The 20672-nt window shown below is 40.1% G+C and overlaps 1 protein-coding gene across 1 annotated transcript in view; it reads right to left on the bottom strand.

The window, feature by feature from the left end:
* Positions 1-212: 212 nt before the first annotated feature.
* Positions 213-20672, bottom strand: part of dchs2 (dachsous cadherin-related 2) — a 32885-nt gene continuing 12425 nt past the window's right edge. The window contains exons 9-20 of the mRNA XM_069166916.1: positions 19318-20158; positions 18495-18734; positions 13777-13911; positions 11093-11302; positions 9696-10556; positions 9499-9612; positions 8549-8760; positions 8295-8446; positions 7329-7459; positions 6945-7231; positions 5974-6115; positions 213-3939 (exon numbers count right to left, since the gene is read on the bottom strand). Coding sequence (XP_069023017.1) covers positions 1340-3939; positions 5974-6115; positions 6945-7231; positions 7329-7459; positions 8295-8446; positions 8549-8760; positions 9499-9612; positions 9696-10556; positions 11093-11302; positions 13777-13911; positions 18495-18734; positions 19318-20158 — 5925 coding nt within the window. The 3' untranslated portion in view covers positions 213-1339. The remainder of the gene's footprint in view (positions 3940-5973; positions 6116-6944; positions 7232-7328; positions 7460-8294; positions 8447-8548; positions 8761-9498; positions 9613-9695; positions 10557-11092; positions 11303-13776; positions 13912-18494; positions 18735-19317; positions 20159-20672) is intronic.

Here is a 20672-nt window from a genome sequence, read left to right as displayed (position 1 = left end):
GAAAAACACTTAAAATGCTAAGGGTGGACCTGTGAAAAAAAGATTAAGGAAAAAAGTGCCATCTGAAACCAAAATCAGAATTCTTAATACATTTTAAAGTGAGGCTGTGAAATTCAGATATCCCATGGGAAACAACAGTAAAGTCTTAATGGTAAAAACGTATCTAATGATCATCCTTTTTTTGAAGTATTTTATTTTCTTAGTCGAGTTATTATTGTCCTATGATAGAAATAATGTCTTTATTACAGGTGCATTTCAGTTACTTTAAATTTCAGTCCGAAAATGTGTCTTTGAACCTAAGAAAATACACGTACAAGCACAATATCACTCTGTTTAAATGCTAAAAACAAGAAAAATACAAAAAATGTTTTTATTGCAAATTCTTTTGCAAATTTATTAATATTTAAAGTTATACAATTTTCTGGAAATTGTACATAAAGTGCTGTTTATTAACAGGACGTCCATAGTCTACAGTCAGCACACACAGAAACAATCATGAAGTGTCTATTCATGAGAAAAAGTACAACCGCCAGAATCTGGAACTGGTTTGTGAACAGCGAGCCAAAATAATCCCATTTCTAGAATCTGAAATCTGAAAAAGATTTGTGTCAGTGAAGAATCATTTATACTCTCTTTTGGTTTTAGGTGATGTCTGTATACACCTGGGGTCTCGTAGCTTCAAAAGGCCTACTATAATATTAAAGTAAACCTTAGATTGATGGAACACAATAATCTTTATTCATCACTGGATTTTACTGGCATTTTATTGGCAAAATATATTAAAGAAGAGGGAAGCAAAGAAGGGCTTACATTCAAAACAATATTTTTATGATTCCAGGAAGATAGACACAACCACAAAACAATGTTGCCTTTCTTTGGTTATTAAAGTTAAACCAACCTTGAAAAAGTTTCCATTTAGAAGCCACAACCAACAGCAATATGAAAGTGTTTCATTTTCTTCACGTAATATGTTTACAATAAAAGTAATTAATTGCGGATTAGAACATCTGCTCTTGTTCAAACTGTTGTATTTTAGACCATAATGCAGGACAGGCTTCAGCTCTGGCTTTTCCATGTATTAGTTTCATTACAGAAGTGGGTTATGAAATCAACCTCAAGCCAAGTAATTAAATAACCACATTATCTTATGAATAATCTGCTTGGTATCACTCCCTTGAGTCCAGAATCATAAAAATGGAAAAAAGATGGAAATAAGTCCAGTGATATATCACAATGATAATGAACCAAAATCAAAACCAAATTGTTCCTTAAAAATGCTTCAGATGGTAAATCAAGGATGGGATTGAATGTCATGGATGAAGTTGTTCCACGTTTGTGTCTACACCTGTATTTCTGACTCCAAAAGACTAGCAGTGAGGGGCCCTGAGTCAAGTCTTATCCCCCCCACCCCGGTCTCTGAGACAACTGGTGAGACACTGGGGGTCCTAATGGTGAGAGAGGACAGTGAAGGGGAGAAGGTGGGTGTCATAGCTGACGGGGTAAGTCCCGTGTTCCTCCCCAAGGGTGAATAGGCATATTTGGGGTAAGAGGGTTTCCTGCACAGGCTTGGCACACGAGCTGGTTTTCGTGGAGGAACAGTCCTAATGCCAGGCTGTGCCACACCTGTAATAAGAGGCGGTGGGTACATGAGACAGCTCGACTCTGCCGCCAAGTCCTCGTGGCCGCCTTGAAGCTCCTCGTCAGGCAGCATCCCGATATCTGTGAATACTGAGGCCAGAGTCTGGAAGCCTGGCTCCCAGTCCAAAAGGTAGTCCCAGCTGTAGCTGCCCTGCAGCTGCTCCTCAAAGTAAAATAGTGAGGAGAAAGAATCCGCTGAGGCTTGGGCTTCAGAGAGGGGAGCATACCCTTTTGTCGCCATGTTCTCCTGTAAATCTCTTGCCCTAAGTATTGCAGGAAGTAGTCCTTCCCCTCCTCCCTCCTCTTTGAAGTGGTGCAAACTTTCTGTGCTAGCCACCCCTGAGATAAATTTTTTATTGATTGATAAAATATGCTCTGGACCTACATCGATAGAGTGGCAGGAGATAGTATCCCCAGGTAAGGCAGAGTCTGGGATCTCTGTGATCTGTTTGCTGGGTTCCTGTCTTTTACGGCAGGGGTACTCATTGATCCACTTGATCTCCTGGTCCTCAGCTGTCTCACCTTCTGCTGATCCACGGCCACTTGAGTCGGACGGATTGTACGGGATTACGATGTCCCTCTTGGTCACCAAGATGGTGGGCCGTATCATCTCCTGCAGAGATATGACACTTTCCGTTTGGCTATTGGATCTGCTGAACGAGCCAGTGCCCAAGTGCGAAGCAACGGAGGCGGCCTTTCTGATGGCAGCTTCTTTGAGCTTGTACCTGAGAACCAGGCACACAAATATGACTAGGACCAAGAGGAACATGATTAGCGAGACACTCAAACTAAGCATGTGTGCATCAAGGGGAACCCCGGTAAGTGCTTCTGCTGAGCTGGAGATATTGACAAAAACCAGGCAGGTTGTCGTCCTGGAGCCCATTTTGGGACTACCTGCAGACACAACCAGTTCCACCATGTCCTCAATGGCATGGCTGCCTCTTCTGCGATATACAGGACCTGACACAAAGATAGCACCAATTGTTTTGTTAATTGAGAAAAACTGTGATGATTTCATAAGCGAGTACTCCACTAGCCCGTCCACGCCTCCATCATGGTCCATCGCCATCACGTAACCGAATGGCTCTCCGGGCTTGACGTTTTCGGGTAGGAGGAAGTGGTACTGCTTCTGGGTGAAGACGGGACTGAACTCATCCACTCCCTTGATGCTCACCTGCACTCTCACTGTAGCTGCTTTGTCGCCTTTGTCCCTGGCCTCCACTACAAAACAGTAGTCACTCTCTCGCTCGAAGTCAAAGGTTTGTCTGGTGTGAATGTCGCCTGTAAAGGGGTCAATGGCAAAAGCCTCCTTCCTCTCAGGGCTGCCACTGCCGTAGTCCATGAAGCAAGAGGACAGAATAGAGTAGGTGAGCTGGCCAAAAGGACCCAGGTCGTTGTCAACAGCATGGACAGAACACATGTGGGTAAATGCTGGGAGGTTCTCCAACACAGAACAGTTAAGTGTCGGGAACATGAAGTATGGAGTGTTGTCATTCTCATCCAACACTGTGATGTAGACGATGGCAAAAGCCACATTATGGTTGTCGGACAATTCGCCGCCATCAGATGCTTGGATGGTGAGGGTGTATTTTGAGTCTTCCTCATAGTCAAGCAAGTGGTTGACCACCAAAAGGCCAGACTGAGGGTCAAGCTTGAGGTGACCTTTGCTGTTCCCAGAGATAATGTCATACTGTAACAGGCCATTGGTTCCCAGGTCAGGATCCTGAGCGCTGACCTGGACCAGCTTGGTGCCAATCTGGCTGTTTTCACCAACCTGTGCGTGGTACTCCGTGCTGGAAAAGACGGGGTAATTGTCATTGCAGTCCGTCACAGTCACCATGATGACAGCTGAGCTGTTCAGTGGAGGCATTCCTCGATCAGACACACTCACTGTTAGTGCATATATCTCAGTGGTCTCACGGTCTAACGGGTTACACAGAACCAACTTCCCTATATTTCTCATTTGATTCTCAACTTGAATCATTTTTACTTCCAGGCAGAATCTTTTCTCTTCATTTCCTGTGATGATGGTGTAGTCAAGATGGCTATTTTCAGCACTCAAATCTTTGTCCTCTGCAGAGAGCGTCAGTACGGTGGTGTCTGTGGGTGTGTCCTCTGGGACTGTGAGTGTGTAGATGTCCTGGTGAAACAAAGGTTCGTGGTCGTTGGTGTCCAGAATCAGCACTTCTATTGAGGTGACAGTGGACCGCACAGGGTCGCCTCCATCTCTCGCCTCAACCAGAAGATGGATCAGGTTGCTGTTTGTGATGGCCTTTAAGGGCTTGTTGGTAAAAACAGAACCTGCAAGACAAGACATTTTTTTTATTGAGTAACTTAAAGCTGCTCCAGTTGACAGGATCTGATGAAGAGAAAAAAAAGTTTTCATGTGAACTGGAAAACATTAGAAGGTTTGATGAGTGAGAAAGATGTTAAAAACACAAGAAAAATTAAAGAAGAACTATTTCAGATTTTGCATTATTTCTACAGAAAGTTAGCAATAAAATTGTATGTCTTTGTACAAAAGACCAGATTTCTCAGAAGGATTTGCTGATCTTTTCAGGGGCTTGTTAAAGTAAATCAACCAGGTTGTGCCTCAAGTTTCCAACAGAACATTGCGTACTAAGGGAACAGTGCATGACAGTCTAAAATACTATAACTGAAACATGGTGGTGGGAATATTCAGGTTTCGGGGTAGGGTTGCATCTCTGGAGTTGGACACCTGCACTAAATCAACCCCACACTGACCAAGGAGAAGTAGCTCTCCCTTCTTCAGAGACACGTTCCACTCCTTTGGTTGGCATATTTGTGAAGAAGTAGCAGGATAATGAGCCAAAACACACCCTAAAGCTTTAAAGAGCTACTTGAAGACCAAAGAAGACCAAGGAAAGCTGACTTTCATGGACTTTCCTCTGCAGTCAACTGACCTCAACCCCCCTGAAGACTCAGAAAGCCAACCATTCCTGACATCACAAGAAGCTTTTTGGATCATCTGTCAGATCAGGCTAAAATAACAGGGATTATCAGGTTTGAACAAACTTGTGGAGTCCCTGCAGCTCGAGTGTTGTTGCCAGTAAAGCAAAAAGGGGGCAAACGATGCTAAGATACTCTTCAAATTATGTTTTCAGAGACAATACTTTTCACACAAATGAAGTTGTTATTATCATTTGTAATGAAATATTTAGTTTTCAATTCAAAACAAATGCTAAAAGATGTGACATTTAGCCGTACCAGTGTAAAAACTACAATACATTTCAATCGCTTTAACATGTGGTTCTCATATGGTTAACAAATACACAAGCTTGTTTTTCTAAAAAAAATAAGAACTATACAATATCTCTGCTTTTGTGACAATACATGGAGAGTGAAATCAAAATTGCCCTGGTTATTAGACACCGCAATGCAACATAATTTCCCGTGTAACAATTCTTAAATGAATTCCATGTGCAGACTATAAGAGCAATTTTCTTGTTGGATGGCAACATCAGTGTTTGTCCATCCAATTTATTATTCCACTTCACTGCCACTTAAACCTTTTCTACAGGATGACTGTATTCATTCCATTCTGAAGCAGCACCCTCCACTGTTTGTGAAACATATAAGCATGGAAAAACAGGGAGGTACTGGACCACAGAGAGCACCATATTAAACTTCTGGATTCCAGTTTGAGAGCTTGAGTTAACAGTGATGCAAATTTCCATTAGTGCTCCTCACCGCAAAATGGGGCAAATACATTTCTCTGATATTAAATTTGGGGATCAAACATGATAGAAGCCCATAAATCACTCTTGAGTGAAAAAGACCAGCCAGAACTGAGGAGAGCTGGTTTGGTTTCAGCTGGGCAGGATTATCTTTTTTGGGTTTAGGGAATTTTAAAAGCAGATAATAGCATAGTCATGTCTCATCAGAGCCACTACATCTCATTGACTTCCAGTTGGCTCTTCTTTTTTGTCCAAGGAACTCACTTGTGAAAGACTTCAAAAATATCAACAGCAGTCAAATATACTGCCACTGGCAGAAGGAAAACTCTCAGTAACCTTTGATAGTGTGTGCTGAGCTGCTCACAGCCAAGTAAAGACTTTATGGATGCCCTTTACTTTGGCATATGCCTCTTTTAACTGTGCCAGAAAACTGATTTTAATGGACAGAATAAGACTGTTGAATATGAAGTTCAGACCCCCAGACAGTCATAAGTCATGAAACTTCTAAAGCATGAAGTAATGGCTTTTACAGAAGAACTACAGTTAATTGTATATTTACAATGTAGTGTCCACATTTTGTGATGTTTATTGTATACCATAGCGATTGCAACTTTTCCATCAGTTAAACTGGTCTTACCGTTGTCTGGCTGGATGTAAAAGCCTTGCAGAGGAGATGACAGCAGTCTGTAGCTGATCTGTCCGTTGAGTCCAGAGTCTCTGTCGGTAGCGGACACCGACATGACTAACGTTTCTGCTGAGACCAGCTCTGACAACTCCACCTGGAAGAGAAAACGAATCATGAATTATGTCTGTAGTGAGATCATGAAATATACTTTTGGTAAGAGATAACTTTTTTTTAAGAAATACTTTATGAGGAGATTATAATTGTAAAGAAAAGATTTCATAATGTTTACTTAATAATTTATTAAATCTTATAATTCAACACATCAGAACAAATTTTGGAACCAAGTGACACATCTCTTTGGCTAGTATATAACTTTCTTCATTTGTTTGTCATTTTAGGTAACTCTTTATTCCATAAAGCAAGACTCCTCAAGTGGATAGTCCAACTCTTAAAGTCACAAAACATATATATAATGCCCGCTTTGATTCTGGAGGTAGTTTCTAAAGTCTGAATTTAAATTGAAAAATGTGAAGTTTTAAGAGATGAAGGGGGCCTAATGAAAAAAAACAGCTTTATTATGGAAAATGAAGGATGCAGTGTTTTTAAAGACTAAGAACTAAATATTCAGATACATGAAATGCTACTACTTTAATTTTAACCAATTATTTTTTTTAATGTGTCTCTTGTGTTCTTGTGTCTCTTTACTAACTTTCTCATAATAATAAGTCAAAAAGTGAGCAGCAATTGTTCATAATTTATAATTAAAGGCTTATGATTGTAACCATCTAGTAGTAAGCCATCAATACTTATGAAACACCTCATTAAAAAAAATGCATAAAATCTTTACAACCTGGCAATGGCAAAATGATCATCAATGACTTGTGTCTAAATAACAAAACCTTTCATTTGACTGACAAACCACTACATTTTTTATCCATCCATCTGTCCATCCATCTATGGGTTGATGAATATTTCATATATACCTGGTAGGAGACCTGGGAGAAGACCGGAGCGTTGTCATTTACATCAAGCACTTGAACTTTAACCTCTCCATTGGTCTGGTGAAGGGAGTCGGACGCCCACACTGTCATCGTGTACTTTGTCTGCTCCTCATAGTCCAGGGCTTGAGTAAGAGTAATAACTCCAGTATATCGATCGATAGCAAAGGGGACGTTGGTGCTACTGTTGTCTGAGAAGCTGTAGGTGATAGTTGAGCTCAGGTCAACGTCGTTTGCAGTCACCTGCGTGACCATGTAACCTGCCGGCAGATCTAGGCAGAGAATAACAGAGAATGTCATTTCAACTGTATTAAACTCCCATATTCTACAATGAGTGTTGCTATAGTGTGTCAGAGGAGGGATGCTTACTCTCAGCTATGACCACAGGCTCCATGGGTGGGATGGCAGGGCTGTTGTCATTGACGTCCACAACTTGGACCCTGACGGTGGTGGTGCTGCTGAGTGGAGGATTCCCCCTGTCTGTCGCCCGCAGAAGAAGCCTGTCATATAAAGGGAATAATGTAAGTTATGGTGTTTCAATGGATTATGCTAGGTAGGAAATGTACAAAAAAATATATAATGTGCTGTTTATAATAGAACTGTGAAGATATACAGCATGTATTTGCACCTTAAAATCCCTAACTCTACTTTAGGAATTATGCTTGTTGTACTGAGCGACATACTGAAAAGCAAAAATTACAGAGTCGTGAGCATATATCATGTTGCAGCAGAAGCAAAGTAATATTCTATTTTACTTTTAATGTATCCTCTTTGGCCTTGTCAGGAAATCTGACAGACTTACAATGCATGAAAGCAGTGCCCTTATAATACCAGAAGAGCACTCTAACTGTGACCACACAGCAGGAATAAACTTCCTATTTATATCTCCTAATAGGAATGAAACAAGTTTTTAAAATTCAACAACCACTGCTCCCATGAGCCCTGAGCAGCATACTGACAGTGAGGATGCACAGGTTGTGAAATGCCAGTAAAATAATTGTTGTTTTAGCCTGGTTAGATAGATAGATAGATAGATAGATAGATAGATAGATAGATAGATAGATAGATAGATAGATAGATAGATAGATAGATAGATAGATAGATAGATAGATAGATAGATAGATAGATAGATAGTTACTTTATTAATCCCACTGGTTTTACATTACATTTACATTTTATATTTAAGTCAGCTGTTAAAGAAGCTAAGAAGTAGGATGTTCACTCTCTGCTTTACATGTAGAATTGTTACTAAACTGATATAATCAGTCCATCTTTCAATTCCATGCATACAGTAAAAGTTTACTTAATAGTTGTTAATGTGTGAGTTGAACGTACTTGTATGAGGGAGTGATCTCATGGTCCAGTAAAACGTTGGTAGCAAGGATGCCTCGCACTGAGTCCAAAATGAATGCTTCATTAAGGTTACCGGACAGGATGGAGTATTCAACCTGCCCGTTCATACCGCTGTCAGCATCAGAGGCAAACACCTGCTCAAAACATGGAAAGTGATCAGTGCCATTACAGTTAATTAAGTAATATACTTGCTTGGTGTTCTGATGTCGAAGATGGCTTAAATAATGCCAGTTTACCTGCATAATGTAGGTGTTGTGCACCTGCCCCTCCCACACAGCCGTTCTGTAGCTGCTGTGTTCAAACTTTGGTGCGTTGTCATTGATGTCCAGCAGAGTGATGGAGACCCTGCAGTGAGCCGTCTGCAGCCCGTTATCAGCCAGCACCACTAGCTGGATCTGAGGACTCGCCTCGAAGTCCAGAGAGTTATCTTTCTGCACTTGGATCTCACCTACATACGAAGGAAACATGAAAGTAAAGCGCGCTCAAAAGAACGTTTGAGGAGGTGTAGCTCACTGTATATCAAGTAAAAGTAGATTTAAATGTATTTTAATATCTATATTTGATCATATTGTATAAATAATTAACATTTAAATAAAGTACATTCCACTTTGGCCTTGTAATGCCGCGTTTTACCAAATAATGGAAAAATGAAGTGAAGTAGTGGAATGAAAAACAGAACTTTTGATCTGTTAACAGAGGTGTCGACAGAAATGCTTTTAGGTTCAAGTTTTTGTGGTAAATGTTCAGTTATATTTGAGCCTAACTGTGTCTGCACATGACTTTATGCAGAAATAAATACAGAAAAGGAGTTCTGGGTGGTGCATGAAAAAATCTGGCAAATTACAAGTATTTAGTGGGAAATACTTGCATATAAAAAAACAGATGAACCAGATAAGATGAGTGGGAATTTTGAAGAGTGATACAAAAAAAAAATTAATAAAAGACCTTTGAACGGTTGGATTAGAGGCTCTAATTGTTCAAAGTTATTTTCTGGATATTTATACGGAAAATACAATGGATGAGTGAATGATAATTTGTACTATTCCCATCAGTTATATAATGAAATCATGCACGACGTTCCTGCAAATACATAACACAAATGCTATCTGGTAATCATAACCAGTGAACTGAGAGCCAAAAGCTTTGGATGTGCAACAAGAAAAGCAACACATTTCATGTTTATTACCTGTCTGATGGCTAATGGAGAATATTTGATTCTCATTGCCACTAAATATGGTGTATGTGATCCTCTGTCTGCTGTTGGTTTGGTCATTTGCCTCCACTTTTGCAATCCAAGTGCCTTAAGAAAGAGAAAGTGAGAAGATTGATCAGGTTTTTAAAGGAATCAGTGACAACAATAGACACAGAGGTGGTGAAACGTACCAACTCTGCTGTTCTCCTTGATGGTAGCGTTGTACACTTTGTTTGTGAACTGAAGTCCTTCATGTTCCCCCTTCAGGTGGATGAAAACCAGGCAGGTGGAGGTCAGAGGAGGAAGTCCTCGGTCTGAAACCACAACCTGCAACTTCCTCCCAGACAAACCTGCTCTCATTCGTCTCCTCAGTGAAATCTCTCCCGACTCCGTGTTGATGTCAAACAGATTTTCCTCATCAGACAACATAAACTGTATTGTTCCGTTCTGACCCAGGTCTCCATCTGATGCCATCACCGTGGTAACTATCTGGCTTGGTAGAGTCCTCATAGAAACCCATGCGTTGTAGGGATTTTGGTCGCAGACTGGCACGTTGTCATTCACGTCCTCCACCTGTATGGTCACCGACACCTCAGAGCTCAGTGGTCCCTGAGTGCAGTCGTCAGTGGCCACAGCCCTGAAGGTGTACTGAGCTCTGCTCTCTCTGTCCAGAGACCTGGTGGTGTGGATCACTCCTGTGAAGGCGTCCACTGAAAAGGCCCCCTGGCTGCTGTCCTCTGTCAGCGAGTAGGTCACGTCCCCATTGGACCCCTCGTCAGGATCAAAGGCACTGATGCGCAGGACCTCGGCTCCTGCAGGGAGGCCCTCGCTGACGGAGGCGTGATAGCTCTTACGGCTGAAGGAAGGGACGTTATCGTTCTGGTCCAGCAGCACCAGCTGGAGCTGGGTGGAGGAGCCGAGTGGGGTAGGGCCATAGTCACGTGCCTGTATGGTGAGTGTGTAATTCTGTGTTTCCTCCCGGTCAAGGACCTGCGTGGTGCTGATGGCACCTGTGTGACTGTTGATGGTGAAGCGACCTTTGTAGTCCTCACCTAAAGACAATCAGAGATATTTTTTTTTATAGCTTTGGCCATTGTTTCAACCAGTTATGATGACTTACTATTCCCAAAAATAATGTTTGATATCTCAGAACATGGTGAAATTGCTGCTATCTAGTCCAAACCAAGTAGTCAGATTATCAGACATGTTTTAAACACTGTAAACAAGCAAATAGTTTAACAAACTATCTAAACTAGTATATTTGAAGGTAAAACTGAAACTGTGTGTACCTGAGATCATTCCATTTGGAAAAAAAAATATTATTCACACAACTACATACATACAGTAAGTGAACGGTGAAGTCAGTCTACAAACTGTGATCGATATTTAAAGCAGTTAATTTTGGCAAACCTTTGAAGGGTTTTGTTTACCTTGTCTTTTCAGCCAAGCTGCTGTGTTACAATATCTCAAGAATTATTATGACCAACATAAATGATGTCTAGAACTACAAGAAAAAAGGTCCCAAGTTGTGATAAAGCAGAAAATAAACCCAATGCTTGAAATTCAGCGCATTATCAGGGCTCCTTACCGAGTATGGAGTAGTGTATAGTGCCATTTTCTCCATGGTCCGGGTCGGAGGCCTGAGCGGTGTGGACGACCCCGGGAGGAAGGTTTTCTGGCAGGCTGATCCGGAAGGAGGACTGCATGAACTCTGGAGGGTTGTCATTGTCATCGAGCACGGAGCACAGCACGATGGCTGTGCCCGATAGAGGCCGTGTGCTGCTGTCACGAGCCTGGACTGCAGACAGGAATCGAAAGACATTCACTCTTACACTCACTTTTCTAGATATTTTTTTGCTACAGCTTTTTAATATTTCGGAAATTTTCTCATTTTTTTTAAATCTGAAAAGCATTTAGAGACGAAATATTATCTGCCCTGCTCCTTAAATACGCCAGAGTTACTCTTAATAAGAGCTGTTTTTAATTGAGCTATGTTTTCCCCTGAGATAATTTTTTTGTCATTTTACCTTCATTAATCCAGGTGACAGTTGATATTCAGCATAGACAACAGCAGCATGCTGGAGTTTAGCAGATATATTTTTGACCATGGTTACCATCTTAACCAAGTAACATTTTCTAATTTGTACTCGCACAAAGTACAGATGAGTAATGCTGATGGGAACATTATTAGTTTTGCAGCTTTAGTTTACAAACCAATGTTAAAATTTTCCCCGGCTGAAAGCATTAGAGGAAAGGTCAGGGTGACACCAGAGTCTGTCGGCCCCTGTAGGCTGTGCAACATGAATGTGTGCAGAAAGTTACATCAATATCAATGTCCATGCATTTAATCATTATTACATTTCAGTTTGAACCTTCAGTAAACAGCTCAAAGGGGCCACAGTCTATTACTATAGTGTCTCCTTTAACAGTAATTTATTGTATATTTTGAAAACACAAAAATTATATGCAAAGATGAATAGAAAAAGACAATTTTTCTCAATAGTCTCAGTCTCAAAACACAGCGGCGACGTAGTTAATGGCTCCATCACTGCTCACCAAAGACTGAGGTCAAATTCGATTTTTAGAGCAGCACAAACGCTATAGAATAAAATAAAAAAAATAAAAAAAAACTGTCAACATGAAGTATACTGAGGCAGCTTTTAATACATGTTGAAAAGACCTTGGTATTTTATTTCTTTCCAAATTCATCTGAAGCCAGAGAAAATTGTCTCCACATATTCCAATATTTCCCAACAAGCCCTGTGTGACTTTGGCACGACTTCAAGACGCTCAAGCTTTCCTGCTATTATATTTTATTGTTGGATTTAATTGTTCATCATAGTGGCAACTGTAAAAATATTATGATTAAACATCTGAAAGCATTTTTATCACTAAACACTGCTGAGTAGGTTGGATGTAATTACTGCGTGTACCCATGTCAGAGTGAAAGCAAACACTTCAAAAGAGCGGGGGGCAGCAGTGCAGTCAGTAGAAGCTAGATATACTGTAGCTCAGCCCTTTAAACGTCTACTGTTTCCTCTACATAAATCAATCTGCTGAATAATGTTGCCTTCATGCAGAAGGCAGACCTTTAATTCTTTATGACTTTGGCTGTGAAGCATGACAAGAGAGAGGGTGGAGAATGAGAAACAGAAGAGAAGTGTTCGATAGAGGCTGTAGAAGTATATATGTTTCGTTTCAGCTAGTTTAGATCTCTTTAAGATACTATTTGATATTTATATAAGCCTTTCGGAGAAGGAGATCCGGGCCAATTATTGCCTTAAATGTGCAGAAAATCAAACAGTTGGTTGTGTTTATATCATCAGTGTCAAATCAAAAGGGATTTCATTGGAACAGTTTTCCTCAGGACATCCTGATCACAGCCACTGATAACACAGCTGGTCAGTACAAACATCATCTCCATACAAACTGATTCCAACTGGTGATTATAAAAGTAATTTCTTCCTGGTGAGTTGCAGGCAAATGTGCATTGATTTCTGACTGGTTGTGGATCTTTGTCACTACATTTCCCAACTTGTTAAAACACATAAGGTTTTTTCCACTGACATTGCAATATGCTGCTCTGATTAATTGCAGCAAGGCCATTGTATGTTGTGATCGGTCGATTACTCACCTGCTAAACTGAATTAAGCAAAACCTGATATGTTACATCTTGTAATTCATATAATTATTTAATGATATTATAACTATTGTATTCATTGAATATGTGACCTTTGCTGCGTAAATTTGCTCGACTATTCTTCTTCCCTGCCCTAAAATATAGAATTAAAATATAATTTCTTTTATTGATCTTACACAGACTACAACAAATCCCAATTGGTGCAAACACAGAAAAAAAAGAAAATATAAAAGGGACAAACTATATAAACAAACAAAAAAATAGATATATGCATATCTGCTGTAAGCTGTAGAACACTAGGGTAGCTGATGTATTAAACTTTTCGATATTGTACATTTGGTGATATTTTTGTGTGTCTGTATACAATGAATTAGTGCGGTTATTGGTATAATTTTGTAAAAAAGTGGTTCACTTTGTTTCAGGCGAGGCGGGGAGCTTCCACTCTAAAACACACTGTTAGCTCACTGTAGCTTGACTTCAACTCTGATTCAAATGAGAAACAATAGACAACCTTTGACCTAAAGTGACAAACACTGAAACCACCAAATTTTGACAAGTGTGTGTCAGAGGAGTAATGCTCTTCAGACTTCCCTGTCACTTGGGTGTGTGTGTGTGTGTTCATGTGTCCATACCTCTGAGAGTAAAATTATGCTGCTGTTCTCGGTCCAGGCAGGAGGTGGTGGTGATCAGGCCGGTGTATGGGTTGATGCTGAAGAGCTTGTAGCCGGGGCCCGCCAGCAGACTGTACCACACCACGGCATTCTCCTCTGACGGACGGACACAGGAAGTAAATGGAAACACTGTTACAGACCTCACAGTCAACACACGGGCAGAAAAAAAGGAAAATTAAGGCCCCATTATCATTAATGTCATTACGAGGATAGTGCCCAGCCTATCATCTTACTCGACAGAAACAACAGCTAAGATGATCACATCAGATCGTACTGTATGATCTCACATGTTGAGATCATTTCTAAAACAGAAATGCTCCTACTGTGACGGTGCTCTCTTTCTCTCTTCGCTGCCAAAACAAAAACAAAGCAATCTCAGCATGACACCTACATAAATAATATGTTGAATGGATACAGGTGAGAAATAATCTGCCTTGGTGTTTGTGTCAGTCAGTCAGTTTAGCACCTCATCAGGTGAGTTCATGTTTAAGGCTGCCTTTGTGTCAGACAGCATTTATCTGAGGGTCTAATTGAAAACAGAACCATGTTGGGGGAAGGACTGGCAGGATGCAGTGTGTCACCTTTAAAACCGACAGAGGAGCAGAAACCTCGTCTGGCCCGGGTGCTTACTGCTCCTTCTACTGACAGTCACACATTGACTGACAGAAACCAGTTCACCTCGATGGTACACTCAAATTCACTGTTGACCAATAGCTGCAGCACAACGACACATGATTTATATCATCTCAGCATCAGAAGGCTTTCACAGAAACTGTCTGGAGCACCAGTAAAAAAGTATGACTCCCTCGTTATAATAAATGGTTACAGGGATACGAGAGCTCTTAGTGTTTGGTGTGAAAAACCAATGTGGCCTTTAACATTGAAAAGTAAAAAAAAAAAAAAAAAAAAAAAAAAAAAGGAAGAAATATCGGAGAACTGTGGTCATAAAAGTTTACTTGAGTTGACGATCATCACTGTATATTATAGGTTTCTGTGAAAACTGTCAGCAGATTGTTTGGTGAGGTCGTTTATGTGATGTGCTTCACTTTTTTCTGGACGCAAGTCAGAAAATATGGATTTAAAAAAAAATAATTTTTTATACTTTGAGTAAACCAACCCTTTATACTGTTGTATGTTGTGGTAGTAAAATCATTGCTGGCTGTTCTAGAATTGAATGACTCCTGATTCATTACAAAAGGTGTTTTAAAAAGGGTGTTGAGGGAACATTTATGAATGCCAAAATGATTCACAAAGAGAAGATCGTTTGTGCCAACAGCTGTGAAACATTTGAATCACATGTGATATTTGCTTGTTTTTAAAATATGGGTTGTAGTTTTAAATTTTAAAAGTTAAATAACAAATATGTTGTATTGTTTTTAAGTGTATCTCTTGATTATCGGTCTATGTTTTTATTTATTATCAATTCATTGATTGTATTTACATTGCTTTAAATTAGTTGCTTTACATTGTGTGTCAGATATGTGTCTTTCATAACTTGAAGTTATCTGTCTGACTTATGTCTTTTTGTTGTGTGATCCTGTGTATAGGCAACTAAATTAATTTCTGCTCTGGGTTTCAACATTCATTTTACTTCATCTTACTGTGTGACACATAAGATCATGTTGTACGTATATTTCTTCACATTTTCTGCCACAATAAATTGATCATCACATAAACAGCAAATTCTGTAATATCTGAAGATAACTTAAGAAACAATTTGAGATTTAACAGAATTTCAGTAAAAAATAAAAGGCCCCATACAATAGTGTACATGGTAAATCTGGCATGGTGATCAAATCTTACGGTTTGACAACTCTCCACATAATGAAACTATCTTCTTGTGACCCAAAGGACTGCATAGTTTATTTAAAAAAATAAATAAATAAATAAAAAAATCCCTCCAAGCATTTTAACACTTGCTCAACAAAGTGAATTCAGGATGTGCAGAGTAACACAACGGTTAGCTGTCACACTCGCTGATATTGCGTATCGTCTCTGATTGACTCCGACACAGAAACTGGATACAGAAACCATCATAGGCCTAAAACAATGGTCATCTTTGGTGAGAGTTTGTGAGAAAAAAAATAAAAGCAGCACAAATGATAATGAAATAAGACTGGTGGGAGAGTGGTTGAAGCTGCCAGACGAGGCGCTTCGAGGAGACAGATGAAAACATGGCGCCTATTGGCACAGATGGCTTGGATTATGGAAATCACCAAGAGAGAGGACCTTTCAAATCTCCCAGAGGAGCTGTGTGCTTGCTGTTCTTGGACAATTCTCACCCCCAAGAATGTTAGTTCACATCAAAAACCCCTCCTGTACGGATCCTCCGGCCGCATGCCCTCCACCTCCGCTATTTAAAAAGACTCCTACTGTCAACATGACGAGACCAGACGGGATTCAAGAGGCCCTGAGCACAACGTGTTAAAATAAACAGGAGTGATGTGTAGATTTGTGAATATGATTCGGGGTCAGATGAATGAGATTTGGTGGGATGTAAAGTGAACAGAGCACGAGAAAAAGACACAAACTGAACAACATATGAGGAAAAGGGCGTGGGTTGGTTTCAATTAAAGTGCTAATGGAGTAAAAAAAACTGACGATAACCTTGATGCTAAGCAGTGCTGAAGTTCAACCAAAACACAGCAGGGGCTCACGCTGCCATGCTGCTCCACTGTATTTTGTCATGTGGTACTCATACTTGAACAATAATAAACATGGGCTGTTACACTGCTGCTTACACAGGAGATTTCGGGGAATTTCCCCTTTTTATCACTTAATTTCTCTAGAAAGTAATCCATTCAATCCTACATAATTATTACAATTCTACTAGTTCACAGGCTTTGCTATTTGGTATTATTTTATTTACATGTGTCACTGTGTCTTTTTAAGCAGACCAGATCTCTGGTTTGAGGAAGTTATGCTTTAAGGAGACATGCAAGTGCTGCCATCTGGGCACCTTGGAGGGATACTGCTGTCTCTACATCAACAGAAAGACTATTTCAGGCTGAACATAAATGCTAAAAGATGAAAAGTGAAGCTCCATAGATTCCAGAGGGAAGATAATCAGAAATTGTATTCACAAATATCCTGTAAATCCTCTTAGAGAGCTCATAACTGAGGCTACAGATTTCTAGAAAAGAGTCAGAGGACACCTCTTTGGAGCAACTCTGAGTGAGGAAGGGACAAAAACTTGTATTTTACTGAGGAGGTTTGGTTGACCTTGTTGCTTGGTATGACACATCATTTAAAAAGGTGTGATTTGTCGATCCAGAACAAAAACACTCTGTGATGATAGACACAGAGCAGACAGTGCCATCCAGTGGAAATTAAATTAACTGCGTCCCAATACGAGTGAGAAAGTGCTGTTTTTCTTTGTGATCACTCTGCTGATGAAGGTTTTGACAGATCCGAATCATCACTGCTGCATTTTTCCAGCTGCAAAATATCTTAGTGCCGTGATCAACTTAATTTCTGGTGTTGACAAACTTCATCCATGAACAATTGCATCCCACCTCTTTGTCTTTCCACCATTTTCTCCTCTTAAGAAATTCTTAAGCCTCTTAAAAGTCCTCCTTTCTGTTTCTTACAGTTATTTTCCTTTAGTTGCTCTCTTAAGACCTAAAGATCTAGGTAATTGTTGTGCACAGAAGCCCCTGGATTTTAGAGGAAAAGATTCCTTAGTTTTGTTTGTCATAATTTTCCATCGAGTTTCTTTCAGTGTCTGAAGTAAATTTGATCTATCCAGCTAAAAAAACCCACACATTTATTTTAGAGGGCTCCATAAAAAGAGAGAAACAACAACAAAAATCATCAACACATGGGAAGTTTGTTTTGGATGAAAAGATATGCAACAGCTGCTTTTTCTACAAAGCATAATGTATAAAGAGGTCTCTGAGTTATGATTTGAAAATACAGGACTGATCAGATCTAATTTAGCAGCTTTCAATAGTCATTCAGATCATTCTTTATTAATTCAACTTGAAAAATAATCATTCTCCCTCAGACTTTATGGAAAAACGTACAGTATGAAAAAGGGAAAAATCACTGCATTATGGAAACCAGATATGTGGTTGCCCTTTAAAAGATATCGACCGAATGTGCTTCTTTTTTAGTTTAACTTGAAATCTAGTTTTTCCCCGCAGCTTTTAACTACATCTCAGCAGGTTTTTGCACAGTTGTCACAGAATTAGTTCATTTGTCATCGCCGAACCTGAATATAAAACTTCTGCACCTGATCTTAGATCACATAATGACAGCTGACCAAACTGCATGACTATGTGCTGTTCTCTGATGTAGACCATGAGATGTGGTTGAAAGTCCCACTAAAAGCTAGTAAGTGAATCTTGAGTTAAAATCATTCTGTCAAATTGCTGTTCACAAAGGGGAAACTTTCTAACTCAAAATTTTGAATGAATTTTTTCCCTGAAAGTTTCACACATGATTTGCAGAATGACAGATACAGATTCTTAAATGTTACGGTGTGTTTTTTTTTGTGTTTTTTTTTCAATAAAACCCAATTGGACCATCTTTGTGAAATAATCAATAACTACTGGTTGCAGCCTTAGATTAAATATAAGGGTGTTAAGCAATTAACTGAACGTCTTTAACCCATTTCTTCCTTTGATCCAACACATAACCAAACCAAAAACAGGATGTTAATAGCTGAAAGTTGTTACCCGAATCCTTGTCAGTGGCAGAGACCCGGACCACAGGTTCCCCAAGGTCTCTGTTCTCTACCACACTGGCGTTGTAGATGGCCTGACTGAAGACAGGTGCCTGGTCGTTCACATCGCCCACCTCTACTGTCAGAGTCTGGGTGGAGGAGAGCGGAGGGAGGCCGCAATCCACCGCACGGACGGTCAGACGGTGCAAACGCTGCGTCTCGTAGTCCAACGGAGACGAGAGAAACAAGAGGCCTAAAGGGGAGGGAAGAGTTTGAAAAAGATGGCCAGAAGAAGCAATAACAGCTCAATCCTGCATGAAGAAAGGACCTAAAAGGCTTTTGGAGTGATGCACAATGAAATGGAGGAAAATAAATAAAAATATGACTTCAGGTTTTTCCTCTCATTGTAAATCCCTCAGTAAATATGGATCAGTCAGGCTTCAAGTAAATACTGCCAGTGACTGAGACAAAAACTGTTTAAAATGCAAAGTAGTAAAGAATTTACTTTTTTATCATTTATCATTACAAATGTTCCTTGAATGTATACATTTGCTTTACTGTTTCTTACAGGACATGTCATTTGTAAAATAGTTTTTTAAAAAAAATATATATATATAGTTTTTTTTATATAATTCATGTATCCTGTTTCTTTTGTTTTAGTATTTTCGGTGGTAATAATCTTTAATTAAAAAAAAAGAGGATTATATTAATCAGAACACCATCATAAAAAAAAAATTTTTGTCCAAAGATGATCCCTCGTTTAAAAGTAAAATCGTATTAAAAGTACAATAGTTCATTGTTAATTCATTATTTTGACATTGCATACACCACGATACCTGTTTTCTGCTCCAGTGTGAAGAAACCTTCGTTTCCAGCCATAATGGAGAAGGAGACGACCCCATTTTCACCCTGATCTCCATCTATGGCCACGAAATGATGCAGCAGACTCCCCACCTCTGCATCCTCCATCACCTGAACTGTGTCTGCAGACACAAACACTGGCCGGTTATCATTGACGTCCAGCAGGAAGATCTGAGCCGTCACTGCCGTCTGTTTACGCTCATCCTTCCTCTCCGCCTGATCCGTGGCCGTCACAGTGAAGGCAAAGCTCCGGCTGCTTTCGCGGTCTAAAGGCACCACGATAGTCAGGCTCCCTGTGTAAGGGTCGATCTGAAAAGGGAAACGTGACGGTGACCTCTTGACTTCAGGGTCAAAGGTCAGAGTGTAGCGGAGAGCACTGTTTGAGAAGGTGCCGTCAGCGTCTCTGGCGTGAAAAGCAAACGCCAGCGATCCAACTGGAGCGTCCTCCCTCAGACCGAGCATCACCAGTTTGTCAGGGAACCAGGGTGTGTGGTCGTTTACGTCCTCCACCATCACGCTGACCAGCACCGACACGTTCACACCAGGAGCACGGCCCGCATCCTCAGCACGAACCATGAGGAAGTACTGCACGGCTGACTCGTAGTCCAGAGGCTGGTTAATATATATGTCACCAGAGGAGCCGTCAATGCCAAAGTGAACGCTGCCATCTCCCTCAGTGATGGAATAGTGAAATATCCCTTTATCTGAAACACTGGCAGAGCCAATCACAGTCGCCGGCTCAGTGTCCTCCCTCACCGAAAAACGTCTCATAATGTGATGGTCGGTGCGGCTGGACAGATCCTCTAATGCATTGACCTGCAGATCAAAAGCATAGAGAGTTATACTCTTAGTTTGTTTTTGTTTTTACACAACATAAAACCAAAGAAGACATTTTTGAAAGTCACAGGAAAATGAAAACAGTAGAACATAAGGGATTATTAAAAAGGTGAGGTGGACATCTTGAAGAGATAAAAGATCGCTGTACTTGGAGGAAAAAACACAACACTCTTCAAGCATGAAACTTTTCGGACAGAAACACTGAACAACATGTCATCCAGTTGTCTGTATGAACCCTTTTTATAAACCCTTTTAAAAGAAATGTCTCCCCTGGGTGCCAAACTTAAAGCTACTTAAAGATTGGTTCTTTCCTTATGCAAAATCACAACAACATGCTTAGGTTTTGTTTTTGAACATTGGTAAAAATGTTTATTATATACACACTACTGCAATTTCTATATAGTATGTACACAGATCTTGCAATAATTATTGTGTCGACTACTTCTCTTCTTCTGCCTGAGGTGTAAATATTAAATCTCAGGGCAAAGCAGCT

Source organism: Embiotoca jacksoni, unplaced genomic scaffold, assembly GCF_022577435.1.
Source record: "Embiotoca jacksoni isolate LCO1_2020_lvr unplaced genomic scaffold, fEmbJac1.0.p SCAF_4, whole genome shotgun sequence".
NCBI classification, from domain to species: Eukaryota; Metazoa; Chordata; class Actinopteri; family Embiotocidae; genus Embiotoca; species Embiotoca jacksoni.
The sequence above is the reverse complement of the archived record's forward strand: the minus strand, read 5'-3'. Positions and strand labels throughout refer to the sequence as shown.